The 22,478-nt window shown below is 41.0% G+C and overlaps 1 protein-coding gene across 1 annotated transcript; it reads left to right on the forward strand.

The window, feature by feature from the left end:
• The first annotated feature begins 12,613 nt into the window (after positions 1-12,613).
• Positions 12,614-22,418, forward strand: LOC121328384 (protein FAM131C-like). Its single transcript, XM_041273017.1, has 7 exons — positions 12,614-12,891; positions 16,839-16,924; positions 17,720-17,752; positions 18,058-18,154; positions 20,037-20,222; positions 20,325-20,435; positions 20,673-22,418. The coding sequence occupies exons 1-7, from the start codon at positions 12,870-12,872 to the stop codon at positions 20,966-20,968; spliced, it is 831 nt and encodes a 276-aa protein (XP_041128951.1). The 5' UTR covers positions 12,614-12,869; the 3' UTR covers positions 20,969-22,418.
• Positions 22,419-22,478: the final 60 nt, after the last annotated feature.

The following is a 22,478-nucleotide window of genomic DNA, read 5'->3' on the forward strand; positions in this document are numbered from 1 at the left end:
AAAACAAAAAGTCTGTAAATTTGATTTCTTTGTCGTCTTTTTTTTTTTTTTCAATATATAGGTGTTTTACAGTGGAGAAATGCAAAAATGTCTTATTGTAGGGCTCTGACTACAATAACAGATTTTTAGTTTTTTAATATAAATCAATTGGAAATTATAAAAAAGCTTCAGATGTTTTATTTTTTATTTTTTCTTGAGTATGATAAATAAAATAAAAACTCTTGTTTCTAATAGCAATAAACCGTGATTAGAATGAATAATTACCTTCCTTATACTGTCCCCTACCAGGGGATAATGCCCTCGGACCAGAGTTCTATTAAGTAAGTTATGTTGTGTTTTTAATAGATAGTTATATTTGTTTAACCTGGGCGGGGGGGGGTGTAGTTTCACATCATGAGGATGGAGAATCGCTACATCAACAACAAAAGAAATTGCTTGTCTCAATATTAATGTTTGATTTATTATCGTTTTCCAGCTCAATCCTGCAATCAAATTTCAATCAAAGCTGCTTCTGCAGAGAGTCGTGCACCTACTCGCAGAAAAAGTTTGATTGAGCCTGATTATGTGATCATATACTGCTGCAGTTAAGGATGGGGCCATTAACCATAAGAATAAAACACATTCCTATCTGTCCCTTTTACTGTCTGTTCAGTACAATTCCCTCTCTCTCTCTCTCTGGCAAAATAAGTAATTTATTTTGCTGCCTGACCCCTCTCTCCATGAGCGAGAACTTTTCCACTTTTCCTTGGTGGCTTGGCAAGCTGCTTTTGTTTATTTGTACAGTCATAACTAGAGAGCAGCCAAATATTTGGGATTTCTAAAGTTTGGAATTGATTACAGTCCAAGCAGCATTCAAAAAACAATATGCTTGGTCTAAATGTCGGCGGATCTAAACACTGTCGCTGTGTAAATAAGCAAGAAAGTGGCCGAGGTTATGAGAATCCTAAGACTCCTTCATTCTGAATCCTGCTGTTCAACTCAATTGAATAGACCCCATACAGTCTTATTATAAATCAACTAGGAATCAAGGCACAATGTCATAGTAAAAGAGAGCTGGAGTTAACCCTTATTGGATAGCCTATTATTCCCTGTCTGATTTGAAAATGCACTCAGTTCTGTCCCAGTATGTTCAATGCAATTCTGAACTATTAAAAGCAAAACAAAAGTTAGTGGTTTGCCACTTTAACCATGATCCCTTTTATTATGCAAACATTTTTACAGTCTATAGTGCTTGGATACTCACCACAAGCTCATAAGGTAACCGTTTTCTAACACTGTTTAAGAGGCGGGACTCGGAGAGACACGCACACAACCCCCAATTGCTTTTGGACATGACACACTTTCAATTTTTATTCTTGGTTGTTACCAAAGATTGAGCTGCCAGAGAATGCATTTATTTTCTTCATTAAAAGCTTTTCAGAGGCTTGACTTTCACAGTTTAATGAACCAATTGTATGCAGTGCTGCGTGAGCTTCACTCTTTATCAGTCCATTTGTTAACATGACAGAACAGAGTGGGGATGAGCCCTCATCTATCAAGCCAGTGTCTTGGTAGAGTACACAGTGTTTTAAAAGATAAACAGCCTTTTTATAGCAAGTTATTTTTCTAATGAAAACCATGTGTATTTGAGCAAATAAGTAATTGCTTGCCAGCTTTTGAAAAGTAATTTATCTAACTTTTTATTAGCTTTAGTACATTTTAACTCCTTCGGTTATTGTGGCTTTGAGGTTTCCATTGCAGAAGTCGTTAAGATTCATGAGCAGTGCATGAGCCTGCCACCCTCCCTCCGCTCACTACAGCAGAGGGAGGCTCTTATACCAGCACACATTGAAACCGGAGATTAAATCAGACTGCTGCGTGCGAAAAGAAAAATAATAATGGTTTCAGGCTTGCAGTAGTTTAATTCCCCTTGAGAATACACTGAGAATAATTTCCCAGAATGGCAATGGACCGTTGAAAAGAGTTGTGGTGAGCCACTGAAAACAGTTTGTAAGCAAGTCTGTCGAACATGCACGTCAACTGGAAATCTACCGCTGTGACTAGTGCTGTAATTGGTCTTGACAAGAAATGCAAACATCAGCTTTTTTTATACAAAATATAGAATCGATGTTATTAACCAGTAATGATATCCCTAAAAAATGTGTCTATGCTACTACAGCACACAGCTGTCCAACATCCAGTGGAACTCAAAGCATTGGGGGCCACTGTAGCTGTTAGAAGGGTATTTATTGCATGCCATCATGCAAATAGTGAGCATTTTGTAATCATGACTGAGTACAGCCATTGGCCGCCTGGATTTTTTTACAGTGAATCTGATGTAAAGATGGGTAGCGATTGTGAATTATACTCGGTCTCATATAATATTCCTATTAAACCAAGGGTGTGAGAATTTGGCTTAACAGCTCCGTACCATTTTTAATACCTTCAATTGAAAAAAAAAAGTTGCAACTATGGACTCTTTTGTGGGTATTGTTTTTTTAGAGAACAGGAGAAATGGAAAAGCGGTTTTGTGTACTACTGTACAGTCAACCAAGAAAGACCCACCCTGAAAAACTAAGAAACGCAAACCTGTTTATGAACATGTTAGTACACATCATCCTATATAATTAAACCTGAGTAATGATTGAGCATTATGGATCAATCTAAGAAAGAAAGTCAAATAAGCCGTCCACTTTGGCTGCTTGAATCCACGTCTTTGGTAAAACACCACTGGCTTATTTGTTTCTGTTTCTGTAACTGCAACTCTTATTTGGCAGCTGACCCCTCCTGGCCCCTGAGAAACATTATGTAGATCATTACCAGTTCCCATGCATTCTCATAAACAGTCTGTTTACAGATTGGAAAATGTTTACATGTTAGCTTTGGTCCAGAGCCTGAGGAGGAGAATTCAAGTCCGATTGCTCTGTTGCTATGGTGACCCACGGTCTCAGGAGGCCGCAGCATAATAATTATCAAATCAACTGTAGGACCTCCAATTAAAAACAGATTGACTCCAATCAGTGTATTGAGAGACTGTATAAACTGCTGGGAGATTCCTGTAACAGAGTCTGCTGATATAGAGTTCTGGTAAACAGGATTGTAAGAATACAATATTACAGCAACTGGTTGATTTTTTAAAATATTTTACCTGACAGTCGTTCTGTGTGTTTGTTGCTCCAACACAGCAGCAATCAGTTAACATTCAGCTCAATTCAGTGCACGCTATGCATTGCTAACTGCCTGTCCTTCGAGTGTCTCTTTCATGCAGTGATTAAGATGCTTGCTCTGGAGTCTGTGCCACATGTTTGCTTGTTGCACAAGTAAGATGACAGACAGTTAGACAGAGCAACAGAGATTCATTTTTGAAAATCATAGAACCATTCAAGATGATGACAATAATCACAAAAGTAGGTGGTGTACAAAAATAATACTAAAATGACCTTCTGAGTAGGTCCAAGGTTAAGGAAAAAAGAAATTGAAAGTGCTGGGAATATTCTGAAAAAGTTTTAGCTGCAACTTAATTGTTGTATTTTATAGCCATCATTGGGAAAGGCAATCTCTCTAATAACAGGATCCAGTGTTTTATGAGGAACAGAGATTTCTGAACTGGTGTTCTTAACAGCACTGGCATTGTCTACTCAGAGACAATATTTAAGCCCAACAGCGTGTTGTATCTTGTATTAAACATACCATTCTGAATGGGATAACACCATTGGTTTATGATGTATTCCCAGGCTATTTTTAGCCAATGAGAAGAGTGTAGCCTGGAGCTTGGAGGGAGTGGACATCTGCACGGGGCTGGTTCAGACACCACTCAATACTTGAAGCACACAAGCCAATAAATAGTCTGGATTCCATCACCGGGTCCTGCTTGCGGTCGTAACATTTTTCTTGGCTATGGGTGGCCTGATTTATGCCCTGCTATTGAGGGCATCAGTCGAGATTTCAGGTCCAGTTTCTTCCCATAATCATGCTCCCCTTTTGTCTGCTTTTTCTACCTCAGTAAATCCTTCCAGTGTGGTACCTGTTCAATCGACAGACAGAAAGCTTCAGTCTCCACTACTGTCAATCCATCGTCTTTCACAAGCACTTAATCCACCCCTGTGCCAACCCTGTGGAGTTGCAGACTGACAGGCAGACAGGTAGGGGTGTCAGACTCCACTGCTGTCAATCCTTCAGAGTAAAACACTTCACATGTATTCTTTTTATCATTGCATTGTGTTTGCGACCACGTGTCGCAATTACTCAAATACTGGTTTTTAAGGTTCGAGAAGTCTGTGTTACGGTGCTTTCAGCTGGGTTCAGCATCTGCTTTTCGGTTCTTGTTGCCTGACGGATTATATTATATTTATTAAGAATACACTGCTGTGCACTAAAACAGGGGTTCCCAAACTTTCTTACCTGTCCACCTGGGCAGCTGCATTAGGCACTGTGGCCCACTATTAACACTTCTTGAATAAAATGAACTGAAAATATTGTACGGTATATGTTTAAATCTGTAAGACTGTAAATACATATATCATTTGAATGTTAATATGTTTAATGATAGAAATCACTAGCAGTCTGCACTGGATTAAGTGCTTCTAGATATTTTAAACGTTCTTTGAAACACTTTTAATAAAGTAAATTGCAAATACTAAACAGGTGTTTTTAATCAAATCTTGGAATAATGCACTTTTTTTCAGAACTAAATATCTTTGAAATTAAGCTGAATAGGCTGTAGTCTCTACTGCTGTCCAGTCCCTCAACATTCACAATCCCTTAATTAAACCCATCCCTGTGCATTATCTACAGTAAAACTGTGGCATTCCATGGTAAAACAATAGCAGAGTGAAACCATGGTAAATGTGTGCAGTAAAATGCATATTATGGGCACCTGAGCTGTCAGTGTGAATAATCAATTTTCACTGGTTAATGACACTTTGATTTGCTGTGCTGGACTCGTGAGGTTTGTTGGCTCTGGCAAGGCTGCCTGTCTCTGCTGTCAGTGTGAAGTGAGGTCCAGCTGCAAGGAGCTATACAGGGGTTAACTGGATTTGGTTTGCATTCTCATCTGCTGTAAATCTGATAGACGATCAGTGTGCCTGGGATTACACTGAGATGTCACTGAACTCAATCTCTGTGTAAAATCTGAGGCGAGAAATCTCTCGGAGAAATATAATACGCTATATATATATATATAGCCAGTGAAATTACACCTGCTGACATGTGAAATCAAACTCCTTCTTCAGCTCCAATCCTTCCAGTTTCACTCTTTCTTTTTCATTCTTTCTTTTCAATACTGCAAAGTTTCACTGGCTCACTTGATACACAATAGGGCACAAAATGATGAACCCAGCTAACTGATAGAAATTAATTTGGCAGGTTTGGAGAAATCTTGGTATCAAACCTTCAAGATTATTTCAAGACTGTCTTGACACTCAAACGATTCCACATTGGTGGTTGGTTATGCCTCCCAAGTTTCAAATCATTGCAGCAAGTCGCCCCAGAGATATAGCGACGTCATGTATCAGTTAGACAGAGCGCTCCTTGGACCAGTCCTTCCTCAAAGCCTTTCTTGCATTGCTGCTTTTAGTAATTGGCTTATTTGACTGCTGCAGGTGGGCTCATAGTGTTGCACCTTCATCTACAAATGGTCATAATGGTTTACAAAGGAAAAAAGGACAAATGAGGGCAAAAGCAGGAACAACAATACCAAGTTCATTCAAGTTAACTAAATAACGTACTCTAACAAATAGCAACAGCTGCAGTCTAACCTGACAGGTATGGGTCAGCAGATGTGAGCAGCACTTGTAAAGAGTTTGGGTTCTGCTGGATGAGTCAGGATGTGCCTCGGCCATTCAACGCCATGCAAGGCAGGATTCCACTCCCTCTAATTGCATATACTGCTGCATTGTGCTATGCACTTTTAAAAGAGCAATGATAACCAAGGTGTGATAGTCCATTTACCAACTCTTATTAACATTAGTACATTTATCAATGGACCTCTTTTCAATGTGCTGAAGATTTTTACAGCTGTGGTTTTCAAGTTTTCTGGAAATTACAGCTTGTGATCATCTTAAAATCCTATTGAATGTATATACAACATTTGACCACCGAGGGGTACTGTGTGCTATTCTAAAATAACACTGGCAATAAAATCTGCAGGGAACCATTGGTTATTTAAGCGGTATAAGGCACGGAAGCACCTTCCAACTAAGCACCTACTTACTATCATCCCTCTATCAACAAATGAAACTGGCAACAGGGAGATGCAACTTTTATGGTATTGCCGGATACACGCTCACTTTTCAGTTTTAATCAGATTCTTAAAGCTGTTAGTTGGGCATTGCCCAGGGCTGATTACGCCTTAACAAGTAATAAAACTATTGAGCAATGTCTTCTTGAAAAAAACTGAATTACCTCCAGATTATGTGGCGCACCTAAGACCTGACAGTTTATCGAAGACAACAAGCTCGCTCTCTCTCTCTCTCTCTCTCTCTCTCTCTCTCTCTCTCTCTCTCTCTCTCTCTTTCTCTCTTGATGTGGTGCTGAACCCTTTAACCCCTCGTCTCAATTACCACTGTGATCTGTTAGTTCTTGTGTGTAATTAGACCTTCCTAATGAGCCTGGGTCCCCAGGTGATTGCGAAAGACGTTTCAATGCACATAGTTCGCTGCCTGTCTCGCAGCAGGCTCAGGGTGTGTCGTGCGGGGGGGGGGGGGGGGGGGGGGGGGCTAATCAAACGAGAAAGAGCTATTGTGTAAACAAAACAGGATAAAAAGATAATTATACAGTTATTATTTTCACAGTCACGCCTTGTTTGTTCAAAGTCTTTTTTATTATTATTTCCGATTATTTTGGGGAGGTGATGCAGTGTTTGTAAGAAATAATAAGATAATAACTACCTGTCCGTCCATCTGTCTGTCTGTCTATCGACATGGGTGGCACAGCACTGGCTGTTATTTATTTCTCGTTCAAATAAATTACGAATATTATTATTTTTTTTATTATTTCTAAACTTGAATCTATAAAGCAACCGCTTTCATAGTATGCATGAGATCTTATCAGCATGTGTCAGGGTGCAGCAGTCCAAAATTGTCCCTTCCTTTCTTTTTAAACCTCTTGCTTGAGAAAGTTGATAAGGAAACAAAAAAATGTAAGGAAGGGGACTTGTTTAGCTGCTGCACCATACTGGTAGGCTTGCATGCATACTGTGAAATCAATGGGTCACAGTTTTAAAATATATTTTCCTTAAACAAGCATTATTATTGTGGACTTTCAGGCAATTAACACTGTTTTTAACATCCATTTAAGTCACTTTACAGTATGCTAGCTACACAAAGGAATGTGGTGTTCATTACTGATGGTTTTTCACAGCCTGTCAGCAGCATTCTGTCATATCACTGTGAACCCAAAATCAAGGGAGGGAGACTGTTTTGTTGCACTGGTTGGTAAGGGGAGAACGCTTACAAACTATTGTAAAAATGATTAATCATTTAAACAAAATCAACCAGTCACCCTTAAGGAGTCATCAAAATTCCAGAACACTCCATACACAATGGCATTTAAAAAAAAAAAAATTATGTGTTTAATCATAGTGTCTTGTGATTTAATGTAAGTTTTTTGTATTGCATAAGGTTGCCCAAACTTCACGAGATTACTTCCCATTATAAAATAAGAGATACCCTCTACATAATGCGTTCACTTGAAATATATATATATTTATATATACAGACACGTGTTCTAAGCATTGTCTCCCCCTTTTACGAAGCATGTTACTGTCTCTTTAATGTCACGCCAGAATGACCTCACATCTCCGTTCCAAAAAGAGAGCAAAGTGTGCTCTTCCCTGGGCTTCCCGCTCCACAGGAATGCTTTAGAAGTCGCTGATCTACCCGAGAACTGACAGAATCCACTGCTTTGATTCTCCTGGCTGCCCTGCACTTTCCAGGTGTATGACTTGAAGGTACTTCATGATTCCTCATCAGCATGCGTGGCGTGCCCCGGACATCATAAAACTGTTACAGATAAATAGCTATTTGCCTTGAGATATTTGCAGTCATCGTCATAGCATGAATCCACTAATAAGAGCTCAGCTCTGGCTATCAAAATGCTTTCCCAGTATGTCACTGTTTGTGTAACGATTCACTCATCACTTAATGATTTAGCGTTTGGGTTGATATACACTTAGCAAGACGTGGGTTCACAAGGGATACTCAGACATGGGCTATTTGGCACACTCAAGTCTATTAACAATGCGCTACATTGTTATCAGCTTGGGTTTTTCTTTTCTGTGCCTCTCCTTAGAAGTTTCCAGCATAACTCCCTTCGCCGTCACCTACCCAATGTTATTCTTATCAATGGCCATTATCACTTTAACAGAAGTCATTACAATCTAGTAGGTAGACTAGTCTTATTGCGATTAGACAATGGTAAACAGTGCCTTGACTTGTGTTAAACAACTCAATCTGGAGTCTCCCTCCGAGGCTCCCTGCTTTCAGGGATCTGAGACTAGCCAATTTAAACCAACAAAGAGAGAGAGAGAGACAGACAGGTGCACAGCTTAACCTGCCTCTGCACTAGGACGTTGTCACCTTGTATAGACTCCTGCTATTTCAAATGTCTTGATAATAAAGGTGACCATTTTAAAGTTAGAAATTTCATAAAGTCGTTAGATTTCAATGTGTTCTGCGGTCTGTTGCTGTGCTGAAGCGGAGATTCCTGATTTACGAACTCAAGTTTTGTTAGCAACTTGCTTTGTTAAAGCTACCCTCTTGCCAAACGATCTTCGATGGCAGTGCCATAGTGGCTCTGCTAGCGGGTCTGTGTTATCACAGTGGTAAAACACACATACCAGTGGTTCATTGCATTATGATATCTGTACCAGTGATTTTCTTTAGCAGAAGGGCCACCGTGCAGTATTTGTTCTATATTCGTTTTGTCATGCCTGGTATTGCTGAGCCTGCATTGTCTTGCTAAGGGTTTCTTTGGGATTATACATTGGTATTATAATGATAGCACCAGGAATTGTTTTTCTTGGGATTAAGTGAAGAATAGCTGCGTAAATGTGCAGCTTTAAAACAGAAAGGTTGCCCTGGAAACTAGATAACAGGTTGGTAAAGTCTTTCTTTCTTGTGGGGATGATGTCAGTGGAATCTGGTGTCTCTTCCAGGAGGGCCTGTGCCAAAGCATGCCCAGAAAATGAAATCATAACAGAGGAATGCGAGCAAGAGGCGTGTGCGGTGGGGGGGAGGAGGGCTGGATGGACAGCTGCTGGAAGGGAGTGTGTTTATCATGTCATTTACACCCCTCAGCGGGGGCACAGGACTGCCAAAATATACCTGATTTCCCCACGGAGGTGTGGCATAATTGCAGAGTGGTGTGATTCCAACACAAGCCATCAGCCCATGTACACATTCATTCCACACGCAAGCTGGTTCCATTACACCATGTACACATTCATTCCACACGCAAGCTGGGGTCCATTACACTATGTACACATGCGTTCTACACGCAAGCTAGGTCAACGTTCTGTCTGCACCGGATATTAGAAACGATAGCAAGAAAAAGCTCACTGAACGGGCTTCTGAGTTGATTCTTGGGTGTTGTCCAATGTTAAGCTTGTTTTTTTTCTTGACAAAATAAAAAACGGGGGCAGAACTGCTGTAGTCCAAACAGAAGTGCTATTTATTTTACATCATTATAAAACACTCGACAGTGGTCTTTCTCAGTGTCTTCAGTGTTAAATACTGTCGAAACATAAAAGGTGAAATAGTTTCTTCTATTTGTTTCTACATTAAGGTTTCTACAGTTTCAGTAAAGTTGGCTGCTAAGTGAGTCTGTCTTACTTCGTGATGTGCAGAGGGTTTCCCTCTCAACGTGGAGACTTTGTGTTTCAGTCTAACAGCTCGATGGGTGACACAGCAGCCTCGTTCACTTGCTTTTCACCTCCGGGGGCCTGGGTTAGAGCCTGGCTAAGCTGAAATGTCTCTGCTGGAGGGTGGCCCTGGACTTAACGGCAGGTCAGGTGACCTAGTCGGAATGGTTGCATCATGCCTGACTCTAGCCAGGACCAGTGTCCCTCACCTTGCATGTCATGATTACTAAATTCACAAGCAGCAAAACTAAAATCAGTAAATAAATTAATGCAAGTATTAAGTTGAATGGGTTTACAATCTTTAAAGAAAAGTCAATAGTCATCACTGGTTTATAAAATACTGTACTGTTCCATTTGGTTTTATTTTTAAACTGCACATATATTGTACCAAGTTAAGTTTCCTATGTGTGCTATATTTTATAATGCATATATGCACCCCATAGAGTTCACATAAACAGTACAATTTTCAACGCATATTAAACTCACAGTGTAAGTCCGGATACCTGCAACTGTAATAATAAATGTCAACCCAGTATAATGTATCTGGCCAGCTCTGGTCTTGGAGGGCTATTCTACGCCAGCCGTTGTTTTCTGTTTATGATCTTGCTAGCGAAACTGAACTCTGCCCCCTAGTGGGCCGCAGTATATCATGCAATTTGAAGTTCTTCGTTTACCTATTATTTTCTATACTGCCTAGCAAGGAAATCTCACGAATACAAATGCAGAGACCCTAGTGTTAGCCCTACGAAGAAGAAAAGGAGGCCCCTGACACAGGTTATAAAACACAGGGCTGTCTCAAGCATGGCTTGAAGGTGCTCTTTTGCAGAGATTGCTCGTTCTGGAGCAGCTGGGTCCGCATGGCCTGAGGCGGAGGCAGAGAATGAGGGTAATTCCTGAACGTGCACGGGCGACAGTGCAGGAGTCAAGAGGAATGGTGGGAATGAATGAGCTCAGTATCCCTGGAAAGTCCCGAGATTTACACAGGATTCTGATGGGATAACTTAAGCACACCTCCACATATGGAGTTAAATATACAAGTTAAAACAGTTCATTTAAATATGATATGTATTGCTTTCACATATCATATTCAACAAGATTTGATTTTCATCAGTGAACTGGTCAATAAATCAGGGATCTTGTCAGGGTCAGAAAGAGGACATTTTGTCGTTTTTTGTTGTTGTTCCTTTTCCTCATGCAAGAGGTTTGGGGTTAAAATAACAATTAAACCAATTATTAATCAAGTAAGTAATGTGCAATTACTTGCGTTGATTAAACAACACATTTATAATCAATAAAACAATACCGATGTGCCATAGTACAGATGCAGTAGTTCATGTGCCGAAACAGTCTAATGAAGTAGGCATGGGAAACACGCTTGCCTACTTGGATAGAGCACAGCATTGCATTGAAGTGTCAGATTTACTCATTGCCTTTATTCGCTTTTTAAAAAGTAGCGACCACGCTTGTATAATGCAGCTTCAAATGTAATTTTAAATGGGTGTGCAGAACTAGCAGAGTTGACCAGTCACACTCACGTGACTGGAATAGAACGAGGATGGCGGGTCAGTTCTTGTGTTTAGGATTCCCATAGTTATTAATATAACACCAGAGAATATCTCTGGCTGTCCGTGTCCGTCCCGCCGTCCCCACCCCCGACAAGCTTTTAAAATGAAAGCTGCCTCATACTTGTTAAAAAGGTCTCGCTGTCTCAAGTTTCTCTTTGAAGAACGAATGTCTGCGTGCGTGCCGGGCTGACTAAGATCTCCCCGGGTCAGAGCAAGATGAGAGTTATCGATCACGCTGACATTTAGACTGAAGTCTCCCTCCCAGGCTCCCTGCTTTCAGGGATCTGAGACTATCCTTTATACTGCAGCAGAGAGCGAGAGACAGGCGCACAGCTGGACCTGCCTCAGCACTAGGACACCGTATTTACTACTGCTATTTGAAATAGTAAAATAGTCATACCAAAAATAATTTTTCATATATACGCGCGCACATAAGCAACCCTTCGTATATTTCACATGAAGGTAAACTATAAAGATATACAGATTTCACATACAGCATCATTAATAACCAAATCAAGAGTAGCAAACCTAGTACCAGAGACACAGCTCACTGAATCTGTGCCTATTTGCCTGTGCTGCAGTGCGTCCTTGCACCACAGTGTGTCAGTGTTGCGCTGTGTCACAGTGCCTGTCTGTGTCGAAGGGTGTTGTTGAGGCGAGTTCCTTACGGAGGTGTGGCCTTACAATTATTGTTCTCTAAGCGCCAAACTACACCATACTGTAATATACATTGTGTATGCTTGATATAAAACAACAGTTATAGTCATGTAAAAGTACAATTGGGGTTGTTAAATAAACTGGACTGTCAACAAGGTGTGGCTTCTGATAAAGTAGTGTGTGCATTATAAAATGGGTATGGAACATGTCAGCTTTAAAATGGGTTACCATCACAGTTAAGTTTAATAATTGTAATATATATGTCCCAATGAAATGACTCTTCGGAGACAGAGATGTGTTCCCCCTCCCTTCTCTCAACCCCTCGAGACCCCCGGAGCTGAGAGAGAGAGGACAGGTCCCCAGGATTCTTCTCGTGTCAGTCCCACAGCTCCTCTGAGTCACTCCCCTTGGAACACACGGCAGACTGGAGACTGTGAGCAGGCGTTCTGAGATGCACTGAGTAGAGGGCAGGGAGAGGTATGAGAGCGCGAGTGAGTGTGTACGCCTCTGTGTGTGTGTGTGTGTGCTGACAAGCAGAGAGGAGGGGGTTCATCACTGAAGCGCTGGAGGGAAGGCACACACAAGGCAGCAACGTGTGTTTGTTATTTTCTCTCATTCCCAGTCAGACAGGGAGAGGAGAGGTAGTACGCGTCCAGGTCTTTTTTCTCAGCCTGTCTCACCCTCTCTGAGCTGCAGCATGGTCCCTTACAGTCCAGATGTGAACAGATAACTGTGAAGCCTCCCGTCTGCCTGCCTGCCTGCCTGCCTCCCTGCCTGTTTGTCTATCCACCTGCCCTTCCTTGGAAACGATGGGCTCCTGCATCTCTAAAGGTAAGCCCTGCCTGTTGCTCTGGTACCTGCTGGAATTGCTTTTCACTCCCTATGTAGCAAAGCGCTTGGATCTCTCTGACTCCAAGTAAACAACTTTAAGACTGGTATCCAGCTCTTTACAGCTGTTCTCAGAAGTGGTGCAGCTGTTGCTGAACTGGAATTGGGGCACAGTATGCATCTTAACTGATCCTGTCATTACATTTGCTAATGCAAAACCAGCCTGTTACACCCAGGGCAACCCAAACTGTTTATAATACCTGTTAATTGAACTTTCATATTGTACATTGAAGAATATATTAAATATAGGGTTCTAATCTCAATCTTACGTTGCCATTTCTTGAATAAGTAGGCAATGCAAAAAATGCTGTCCAACAAGTACAATAAACGATGACCTATTAAATATGAACGACATGTTCTATTAAATTTAATGTAGTAGTAATCCTCAATCCTCAATAAATTCCAAAAATGTATTGCAACAGTTATTATGTACTGCAAATGTGGCAAGAGATCCTGATTCACACATCTGTCATTCTGCAATGTTGTCGACAGTAATGTTTGCAGTTCGTATGGTACACATGTTTAAATCCCAGATCAGCTTCTGACTTCTGTGTGACCTTGAAGTCCTTTAATCCTTCAGACTTGTAAAAGGGGAGCTGGATCTTGAGTATTCCTTTTCTGGAAGAAAAAAAAATGAACACAGCCATGCAATAAGGTGCCATAGCAGTCTGATGCATGATTTTGCATATATTTAGTTAAGATTCTGTACAGTGCTAAATGGAGTCACTGTGAAGCCAGTGGCTCAGTGATGCACAAAGGTTATGAATACTACCTGAGTCAAGCCAAATGCATTAATTCATGATTCACAAGGCATAGCACACTGTAAAGAACATGTAGATTTAACCTGGTAAACTTGTATAAGATTCTGCATAAGAGCTGGACTGGGTCAGTTTCTCTTTAGCCAACCTGCAATAGGTTTGCCTTCAGGCTGATAAATTGACCCCCTGTGACTCCAATTCCCTGAAGAATAAGGAGTCAAGAGAATTCAATAACAGTGACCTTTAAGGAGGCATGTTGATATTCCTGATAGCTCTGAAATCACAATGAAATTGTTCCATATTTTAGACACCCTCCACAAGTGGCCATTCTTGAAAGATTTGCCGTTTATTTACGTCAGTATTTCCTTTTTACCTCATTATTTAAGTTATTTATATAGGATTAATCCACTGAGTTGCAAACACTTTGCACACAGGGATATACTGACCACAGCAGCAGCATGGCGTGTAAAAGCGTATGCAAAGAACCAACAGGTATACAATGAAACTGTGATGCTGTGTAAGCAAATGAGCACAGTTAGAAAAACAACAGCCTGACGTTCTTAAGACCACCAGCAGACACCAGGAGAACGGTCAAGTCAAGGCAGGGGTTTTACATTTTTTAACCCAGTTTGTAGTAAATGTACATGAAGTCTCATAATAAGAATAAGACAGTTTAAATGTGGTAGCTTTTCACAGTTGTACACAACCTAATACGGGCTATAATGGAATAATCCTAATAGCATTAAAAAATAGCATTAATACATATATAGGTATCAGAAACAAGTTTAACCAACATATCACAGCAAAACTACGTTCCATATTTTCAAAATATCTATAATAAATTGACCAATGCATGTATTAAATTTATAGCACCTGCATTATATTTGATATACTTCACCAATATGACACGTCCATTATCCAGCCTTTTATGGAACTGTAGATACCCTATCTAAAGTCAATAAATAAAACATTGTAGTTTTCCATTCTGGAGCAGACAGCTTTCTCAGTGTTTAAGACTCAATTTATTTCCTGCTTGCTAGTATTATATTGAAATGATTCTGTGTGAAGGTCGCTGTACCCAACAAACAAATTCAGGCTCGTATGTTTGCAAACATCAGAGATGGTGTTTCCTCAATATGTACTTTCATCCAGCCTCAAAATGCATGGTAAATATTCCTGTTTCAGTTTTGCACTTTCTAAATGCAAAAGCCTTTTAAACATTACATTTAATTGCATGCATTAAGCACATATTTAACTCATTTGAATTCATGTATTATAAACCGCTTGCTGTAGTTAATCATAATGCATTATTCTATCCTTCTGCACTGAATGACTTTACATTTTGAATTAAGTACATTGTGCTATATTTGAATTCTCGGGCATATTCATAATTAAAGAAGCGAGCATAGTGATAAAGCCATGTTGCTTATTCAAAAGTAAGAACATGATTTTAAAAGGTTTTCACCGGCATACATTCTCATTATGAGACGCTCGCGTATGCCCGTTCTAATATAGCAGATAAATCTGTAACTCCACTCGGCGTGCGTCTGTGCTGTAACCAGATTAGTTTTCACTCTGTATTGATTTATACAGAATTAATAAACATTCGGCTGCATGTGCATCACATAATGTGGCAGTAAATAGGCTTTCAATTAAGGAGTTCCCCTGGGAGTTGACGGCAGCGCTTTGTGGTTGCCGTGGAAATCCGGGTAGCAACAGGAGAGCAGCCGCTGGCCCAGTCCAGGTGCATGCCGGGAGCGGAGTGTGGAGGATGGAGATGAATGCAGAGCAGCGAGCGACAGCTTTGATAGCCATCTCGCCGAAGCACAGCTACAGACTACCAGAATGAACAGAGCTGCTATCAGACAGGCAGTCTGGCTTCTTGGCTTTAATCGCCTTCAAACACTCACTGTTCCAGCGAGGGAGCCTGACATTTCGTGCTGCTTTGTTTGCTCAGTAACCTTTCATTTTACAATGTCATTATGCCTTCAATTATAACAAAACAACAGAAAGGTTTAGAAATGGAAAATACCGTTACAGTACCATTGCATCACCCTGAAGAAACCATAAACCTTAGCAAAGCAAAGCATTTTGATTAAATGCGTATATCAGTGAGTCGTGATACAAGACCAAAAAACACAGGCTAGCTTAGTGTAGGTCACCTAGGATTCCCATATGACTCCTTATGCACTAGGAGAGTGTGGGACAGTTTAGGATTTTCAGCTCACATTGGCATGCATCCCATGCATGTTCTAACCTTAAGAACAACTAAATTAGCAGAATTGGTTTAAGAGCCAGTCTTGTTTTATGTACATGTGAAAACAGATCCTTATTAAACGAAAACAACCGACATGTCCATCAATGCTTGTAAAGCTTGTGATGGGAAGTTTACTGTATAGGCGGCTTTTCCTGTCTATGCATCCATCTCTGTAAACAATTAATGACTACAGGGAATACAGGTTATTGACTTCATTCAAGAACACAGCGATCACATCTGGTTTCTTTATTGTTTTACAATCACTTATATTATCAGCCATATATACAAAAGGTTTATCAAACTCAATCATTGTTTACAGATGGACAAACAAGTCTTTATAACTGCTGAAAAATGATAACAAAACCCTATTTAATTTCAACTCAGCTAGTTCTGTAGATCAACCACCACTAATGAAAGCATCACTCTACAGCCACTGGCATCCCAAGCAATAGCGATCACAATATGGGAAAGCAAAGCAATTCTATTGGAAAACAGCAGTTACTAGAGGTAAGCTTTTAAAAGGCTTTATAAGGAGAGGACGCGGTATGAGGAGGTGTACATAGCTCATAGTGCAGCTGTTAAGTCTTGATTACCAGTCTCACTCATGTTTCTCCCTCATTCTCACATCCTGTATCCAATACATAAAGGTCAACCCCAGTCAATATATAGGAATCCTAATCGTCCAAATGCAATTCATTCAAACCTGTGATTTAAAGGTGCAGGCACACATTTCCAACATAGTGTAACTAATACACTATATAAATACTGCTGCTGTTTTGGTTTCAAGGGTGTATTTTTAGTCACCTGGGTCCTCTGTTGCATGGCTACAATACTCCACATGCTTTTATATCCCCCTGGCTCTTGTTCCTTTCCAGATCTCCACGGCGCCCCCCAACCAACATCAGCCGAACTGCAGCAGCAGCAGCAGCAGCCTGGCACTGAGGACCAGGCCGTTTCAAAGGTAAGCTAGAGGGAGACCTGAAGCCATGAAGGGAGGCATCTTCAACGGAAAAGCATGTATTCTAAGTGTAGAACAGGACAACATATAGGTTCAAAGCTATGTGTGTGTTTTTTTATAGACCATATTCTGTGGTGTTTTTAGCAGGAGTGAGTGGCTTGTATTTGTGCAGAAAAGGGTTGTAAAACAGAAATACAAATTGTAAATAGCAACCAGTGGCGGAACATTCAGAGGGTCCTCACACTCCAATAGCAAGTACAAGGTTAGAGTAAAATGTGTTCTGAGACTTCTGTCGGCTCCCTAGTCTCTACACTATGTAAAGTGATGATGTCATGCTTCTGGACTGCCTAGAGTAGAAAGTGAATGAGTGCATGTACAGGTTAAAAATATTCATATCAAAATCGAAAGTGTTTTGGATTGGAGCCCAATGCAATCCAAAATGTCTGTAGGATGCTAGGAGTGTATGACAAAAGCTTGGTGAAGACTGGTGCAAAATAAGTGCAGTTATCATGGTCCCCTGGTATAGTGGGACAGACAGACAGACACAGTGCCCATTTTTGGACGAGGACCCTAAAAACCAAGTATGGCCTCCACTGCACATAATAGGTAATATTCCAAAAACACACAAGGAGACTTTTGGACCCTGGTTTCGTGTTGTAGTCGTACATTGTTAGTAGCATTTCTGAGGGAAGCTGTCGCATTTAAATCTCCTGGAAAGCAATCTGTGGCAGACCTAATGCATTGCATGCTGTGTGTCACTCTACCGGTCTGATTAATGGTGTTATCTTTTATTGGCAGGAGCAGACAGGATTTTGCTGGGTCCCCTTAAAGGTAATCACAGTGTCTGGATTTTCAAATTTAATGCATTTGAGCCAATCTGACTACAACTGAAGGTCTACCAAGACTATTCACTGCCCACGAGATTCTGTCATTTCTGTCACTGCTCTGTCATTACTTTCTTTCACTTTGTTTAGGACAGTGCTGTATAAATGTAAGACTATCAGTATAAAAGCTAGTATATAGTATACAGTATACAGTGCTAGTATACAGTGCTAGTCTCCAGCATGCCCTCGCTTTCTTTTGTTCTGTAAGCCTGCTGTTTGATCAGTTCATTAATCAGCATGTTTTTGTATTAGAAATGCTTCAAGCCTGCCGTGAACGGGATTGGGCAGGAGAAGAAGCAGACCCCCGACGGATTTGAAATCGCAGAGTTGGCGACATCATCCCTGCTGGGTAAGGGTGAAGGAGTGAATGTGTTTAGTATTCACCAGCAGGGGGCGACACATGGTCTTGGGGTGGTAGTAAATGCTGCTAAGTTAAGAACAATGGACACTACATTATGCCTGTGTGCAGAGCAGAACATAAGAACCAGAGGGCTTTGACATGCAGTGGACTCTTCATTCATTTATAAAACAGATATTAAATTATAAAGATTATAATAAATTATAAACTATAAAGAGTACACACACACACACACACACACACACACACACACACACACACACACACAGTATATATAAAGATGTTACAGTGTAAATGAGTGTCACCTCTCCAGTGGCCAGTCACTCTGCAGTCTCCTGCTGTCTCCCGTAATTAAGTGTGCAATTGGCTAAATTTGTAGGAAGGCTGTTTCCATGGATACCACCGTGAGCTCCCTAATAGCTTTATCTGTTGTGGTGCCACTATCTGCATTGAAAAAAGAATCCAAAAGTTACACCGTCTTACAAGAATGCATCCCACAAATGTATGACACAGGGACGCGAGTCTCAGTAAACAGATGGTCAGCAGGTAGAAATAGACTCACTCTCTGTAACGCTGGGGAAAATAATCTCCAAAACGCCATTATTGCAAAAACATAAAAGTGTTTTACATTTTTAAAACAAATGTTCAGGACAAGGTACAAAGATCAAAGTGCAAAGTGCAAAGGTTCGTTTCAGTCACGAGACTGAAGCACACATGACAGTTTAATAATCAGGGAAATCGATGCCCATGCAGTCCCAGCTAAAGTTAATTTGTGATTAGGTTCAGACAATGCACCTGAAATTGGACCATGTAATGAATACACTAACCAATATTTCAAGCATTAAGCACTTGCTGCCCTTGAAAACGATTTGGTGCTAAAAGGGTTGGTTGATGCACCAGGCCCATGAGGACGTTGGATCCCAACATTGCTGAAGATCAGAATGCACAGCAACTGGGGAAAGTGGCCACGCCAGACAAGTGGCTCGTACAATAACAAGACCCTTAACCCAGGCATGGCTGTCAACAGCTGTTGCATTAACTGCATTCACTGCATGCTTGCAGGGGAGATGCACTTCAGTGTGCAGCTGGAGATTAATAGCCAGCATTCCTGATACGGCAGTCAAGGGTTCCTAGTGTGGCTCAATGCTGCCCCGCTGTGGACATGTGGATGTAGTACAACAAATACACATTCATACACCAATGTTGAACATAACCCGTTTGGGATTCCATTATAATACCAATTTAATCAACCTTAAAACTACTTGCAAAACCACAACATTAACACTAATAGGATTAATTAGAACATGCATTTAACAGTGTTCCTAATGCACTACACTTTCTTGCAGTGATTATGGTAGCTTGGTGCAGTACTGCAATGGTATTGTGCGCCAAAATATGGTTACTAGTTGGTACCATTGAACAAATAGCTAATAGTATTGCAGTTGCTTATAAGCTATCAATACCTTAAAGTAGAGAATATTTACTTTATCAGAATCATGTATAGATTTAAATATAGATGTATGTTAGAGCTTTTTATTTTGAAAACTAACCTCACAAATGGTCTTTGCCAATCAGACCGGCCACTGCAGTTCCTGCAGCTAGTTATCTGGCCTGCTGCATTGGATATGAACGCCTGAATAATTCATATGTCAAGCACCCTGTCTGCTAAAGTTAGCGCAACAATGTATCTTTGTGTCTTTTGTTTGAAAAAAACCCTTGCACCGGTACTTTGGGAATAAGAGGCAAAGATTGTTCAGTCTCCCTGGGATCACCATAAATCCACACAACTAGACAGAGGCCTCAGAGACGTTGCAGGACTGAAGTATGAGGGATACTGGGTGACCTGAAACCAGTGCTTTGTGTTCCTGGGCAGGTCTGGTGGCGACTATCAAAGAGCGCATCACCAAGCCGACGGCAATGGCGCAGGGCCGCGTGGCCCACCTGATTGAGTGGAAGGGCTGGAACAGCAAGCAGCAGGGCTGGGGGGCAGCGCCCCTTCAGGACGAGGAGCAGTACAGTGACCTGACGGACGAGCTCAAAGAGGCGCGTTTCGCCGCAGGTCAGAGGCGGGGTGGGGTGGAGGGGAGGGGGAAACAGAATATGTCATTGAGAATTCTCATTGAAGAAACGAGCCATATCTAATGGGAGTGTTTGTTTGCAGGCGTTGCTGAGCAGTTTGCCATCGCCGAGGCGACCATGAGTGCCTGGTCATCGATGGACGGTGAAGTCGAGCAAGATGGAAAGCTCACCCAGGATTCTGCTCTCTTTCCAGGTAGGCCAGTAATACTGTATCCAGTTGGGTTATTTCTAGCGATGTCACGCCAGCACTGCTCAGTGTACAGTACGCTATAGCTAAAGTGCCACTGAGGGTGATGCAAGGATTTTTGAATAGCGTTTGAAGACACTGAGAAATGTTTTTCTCTATTGAATAGGGTCCAGTGTTTAAAGCTATAGATGACATATACTGAAACTTTATTAATAAATGCTGTCTGTTATGGTTGTTGATTAGGTCTCGATGCGGAGGGGGTCTATCTCCAGCAACTGAGAATGAATGGCACCCAGAGGCTTTATAGTATCAATCTGGACGGGGGTGATGAGACAAGCCTGTACACCCAGGAACCCTCCCCGTCAGTCCCCTCCCTGCAGACCCAATCTATCAGGGACATGCTCACAGGCAACCTGGAGAGACAGGGCCCCCTGCTGGTGGGGAGGAGCTCTGTCACAGGGCACCATCCCCGAAGGAGCAGCTCCATTCGACATGCTGACAGCAGCTCCATCTCCGAAGATGAAGTCTTTTACAACTAGTCTAGAGGCTACGTCAAACCCAGCTGGAACAGCCTCAACTGTCTGTGAACTGGGCTCCAACCAAACACCCAGCACGGTCCTCAAGTCATATTAGAAACACTTTAGAAATAGAAATAAATGAGAAATCTTCTCGACCGTTTACACAAAGACAAAAATATCCTATTTTTTTCTGTTTTTATATTCCCTAACCCTAACCTTAAGAAATTATTATTTAACACTTATTTATGGGAAGACGAGAAAATTGTAGATCATTATCCGAAATAAATGGAAAACTGATATTGTTATTTAAAATGAAGAAATATCTAACAACCATGGCAGAATATCGGATAATATTGTTTGTTGCTCACAGCTGCATCCGCCTTGACAGCAAGCCAGGGCCAGCAAATTAACCCTTTAAACATTCTTGTCCATTCTTCACTGATTTTAAAACCTCTAATGACAGCAATTATGTAGCAAAATATCCTTTAAAACTGTGCTTGCAGATCAAATGGTCTATCAATTTAATCTGGGGGGTGGCGTATGTAACTGAAGGCGCCAAAACACGTTCTGTTCAGTCCGGGTGTTGGTAACTGGCTCCCAGACTTACCACATTACTGCTGGGGGTTGGTCAACTGTGGAAAGTTGACGTTGTTTCTGGCATTGACGATATGGCTTGCAACAATCCATTCGCTGTTTATCGCCAAAGAATCTGATAGTGACCAATCACAACATCAGTATGAAAGAGGTGTTCAGTGAACAGCCAATCAGAGGGTCCCAGGATGAAGGAGTTTTTATCATGACTGTTGACGACCATTTTCGAATGGGGGAATACTGTTGCAGAGAGTTACGGCTGCAGAGTGTATTGGAACAGAAACATACATTGGCATGAAATGTATAGCCTGGGAAGACCCAAACTGACCATACACGCTAATTCCTTATCCACCTTGTATGACCCACGGTCCATGAAATATGTCTAACTGCGAACAAAAACTGGAGTTTTTGGATTCAAGCTATTTGTACTTTTACAAATATTAGTGTGCCTATTTGTCTTAGAGCGTCACCAGCAGCTTCCAAAGAGGAGGAGCCTTAGAACAATGGAAACAAACTTGTTTGTCAACACAGCCTGCTAATGTACCGCTCAGAGGTCTAAACTATGGAATAACATAATAATTAGATACCAGCGATGTCTATTGAAGGGTAAAATTGAATATGATTGTAGGGGCACTGATGTTTCAAATCCTAATTGTATGACTTGTAATATGTTTATGCTGGCCGCCCACCTCTAATCACATTGAGGGTGGGTCCACATTTAAATGTAAAAGCTAACTCCCATGGCCGAGTCGGATAAAAAGTCCACTTTTCTGTCTGTGTTTACCTTGTAAATGTTTACCGTTAAATGAAGATGTAAAGCAGCCCTCCTACAATGTGCAGCAGTATGTCTGTGATTTGTAATGTTGTGTTATTTTTTAATATATAAATATATACATACCTCACAGTGATATTTAAATAAAGAAATACAGAAAGATTTTAA

This window comes from Polyodon spathula, chromosome 16, assembly GCF_017654505.1.
Source record: "Polyodon spathula isolate WHYD16114869_AA chromosome 16, ASM1765450v1, whole genome shotgun sequence".
In the NCBI taxonomy this organism is placed as follows: Eukaryota; Metazoa; Chordata; class Actinopteri; order Acipenseriformes; family Polyodontidae; genus Polyodon; species Polyodon spathula.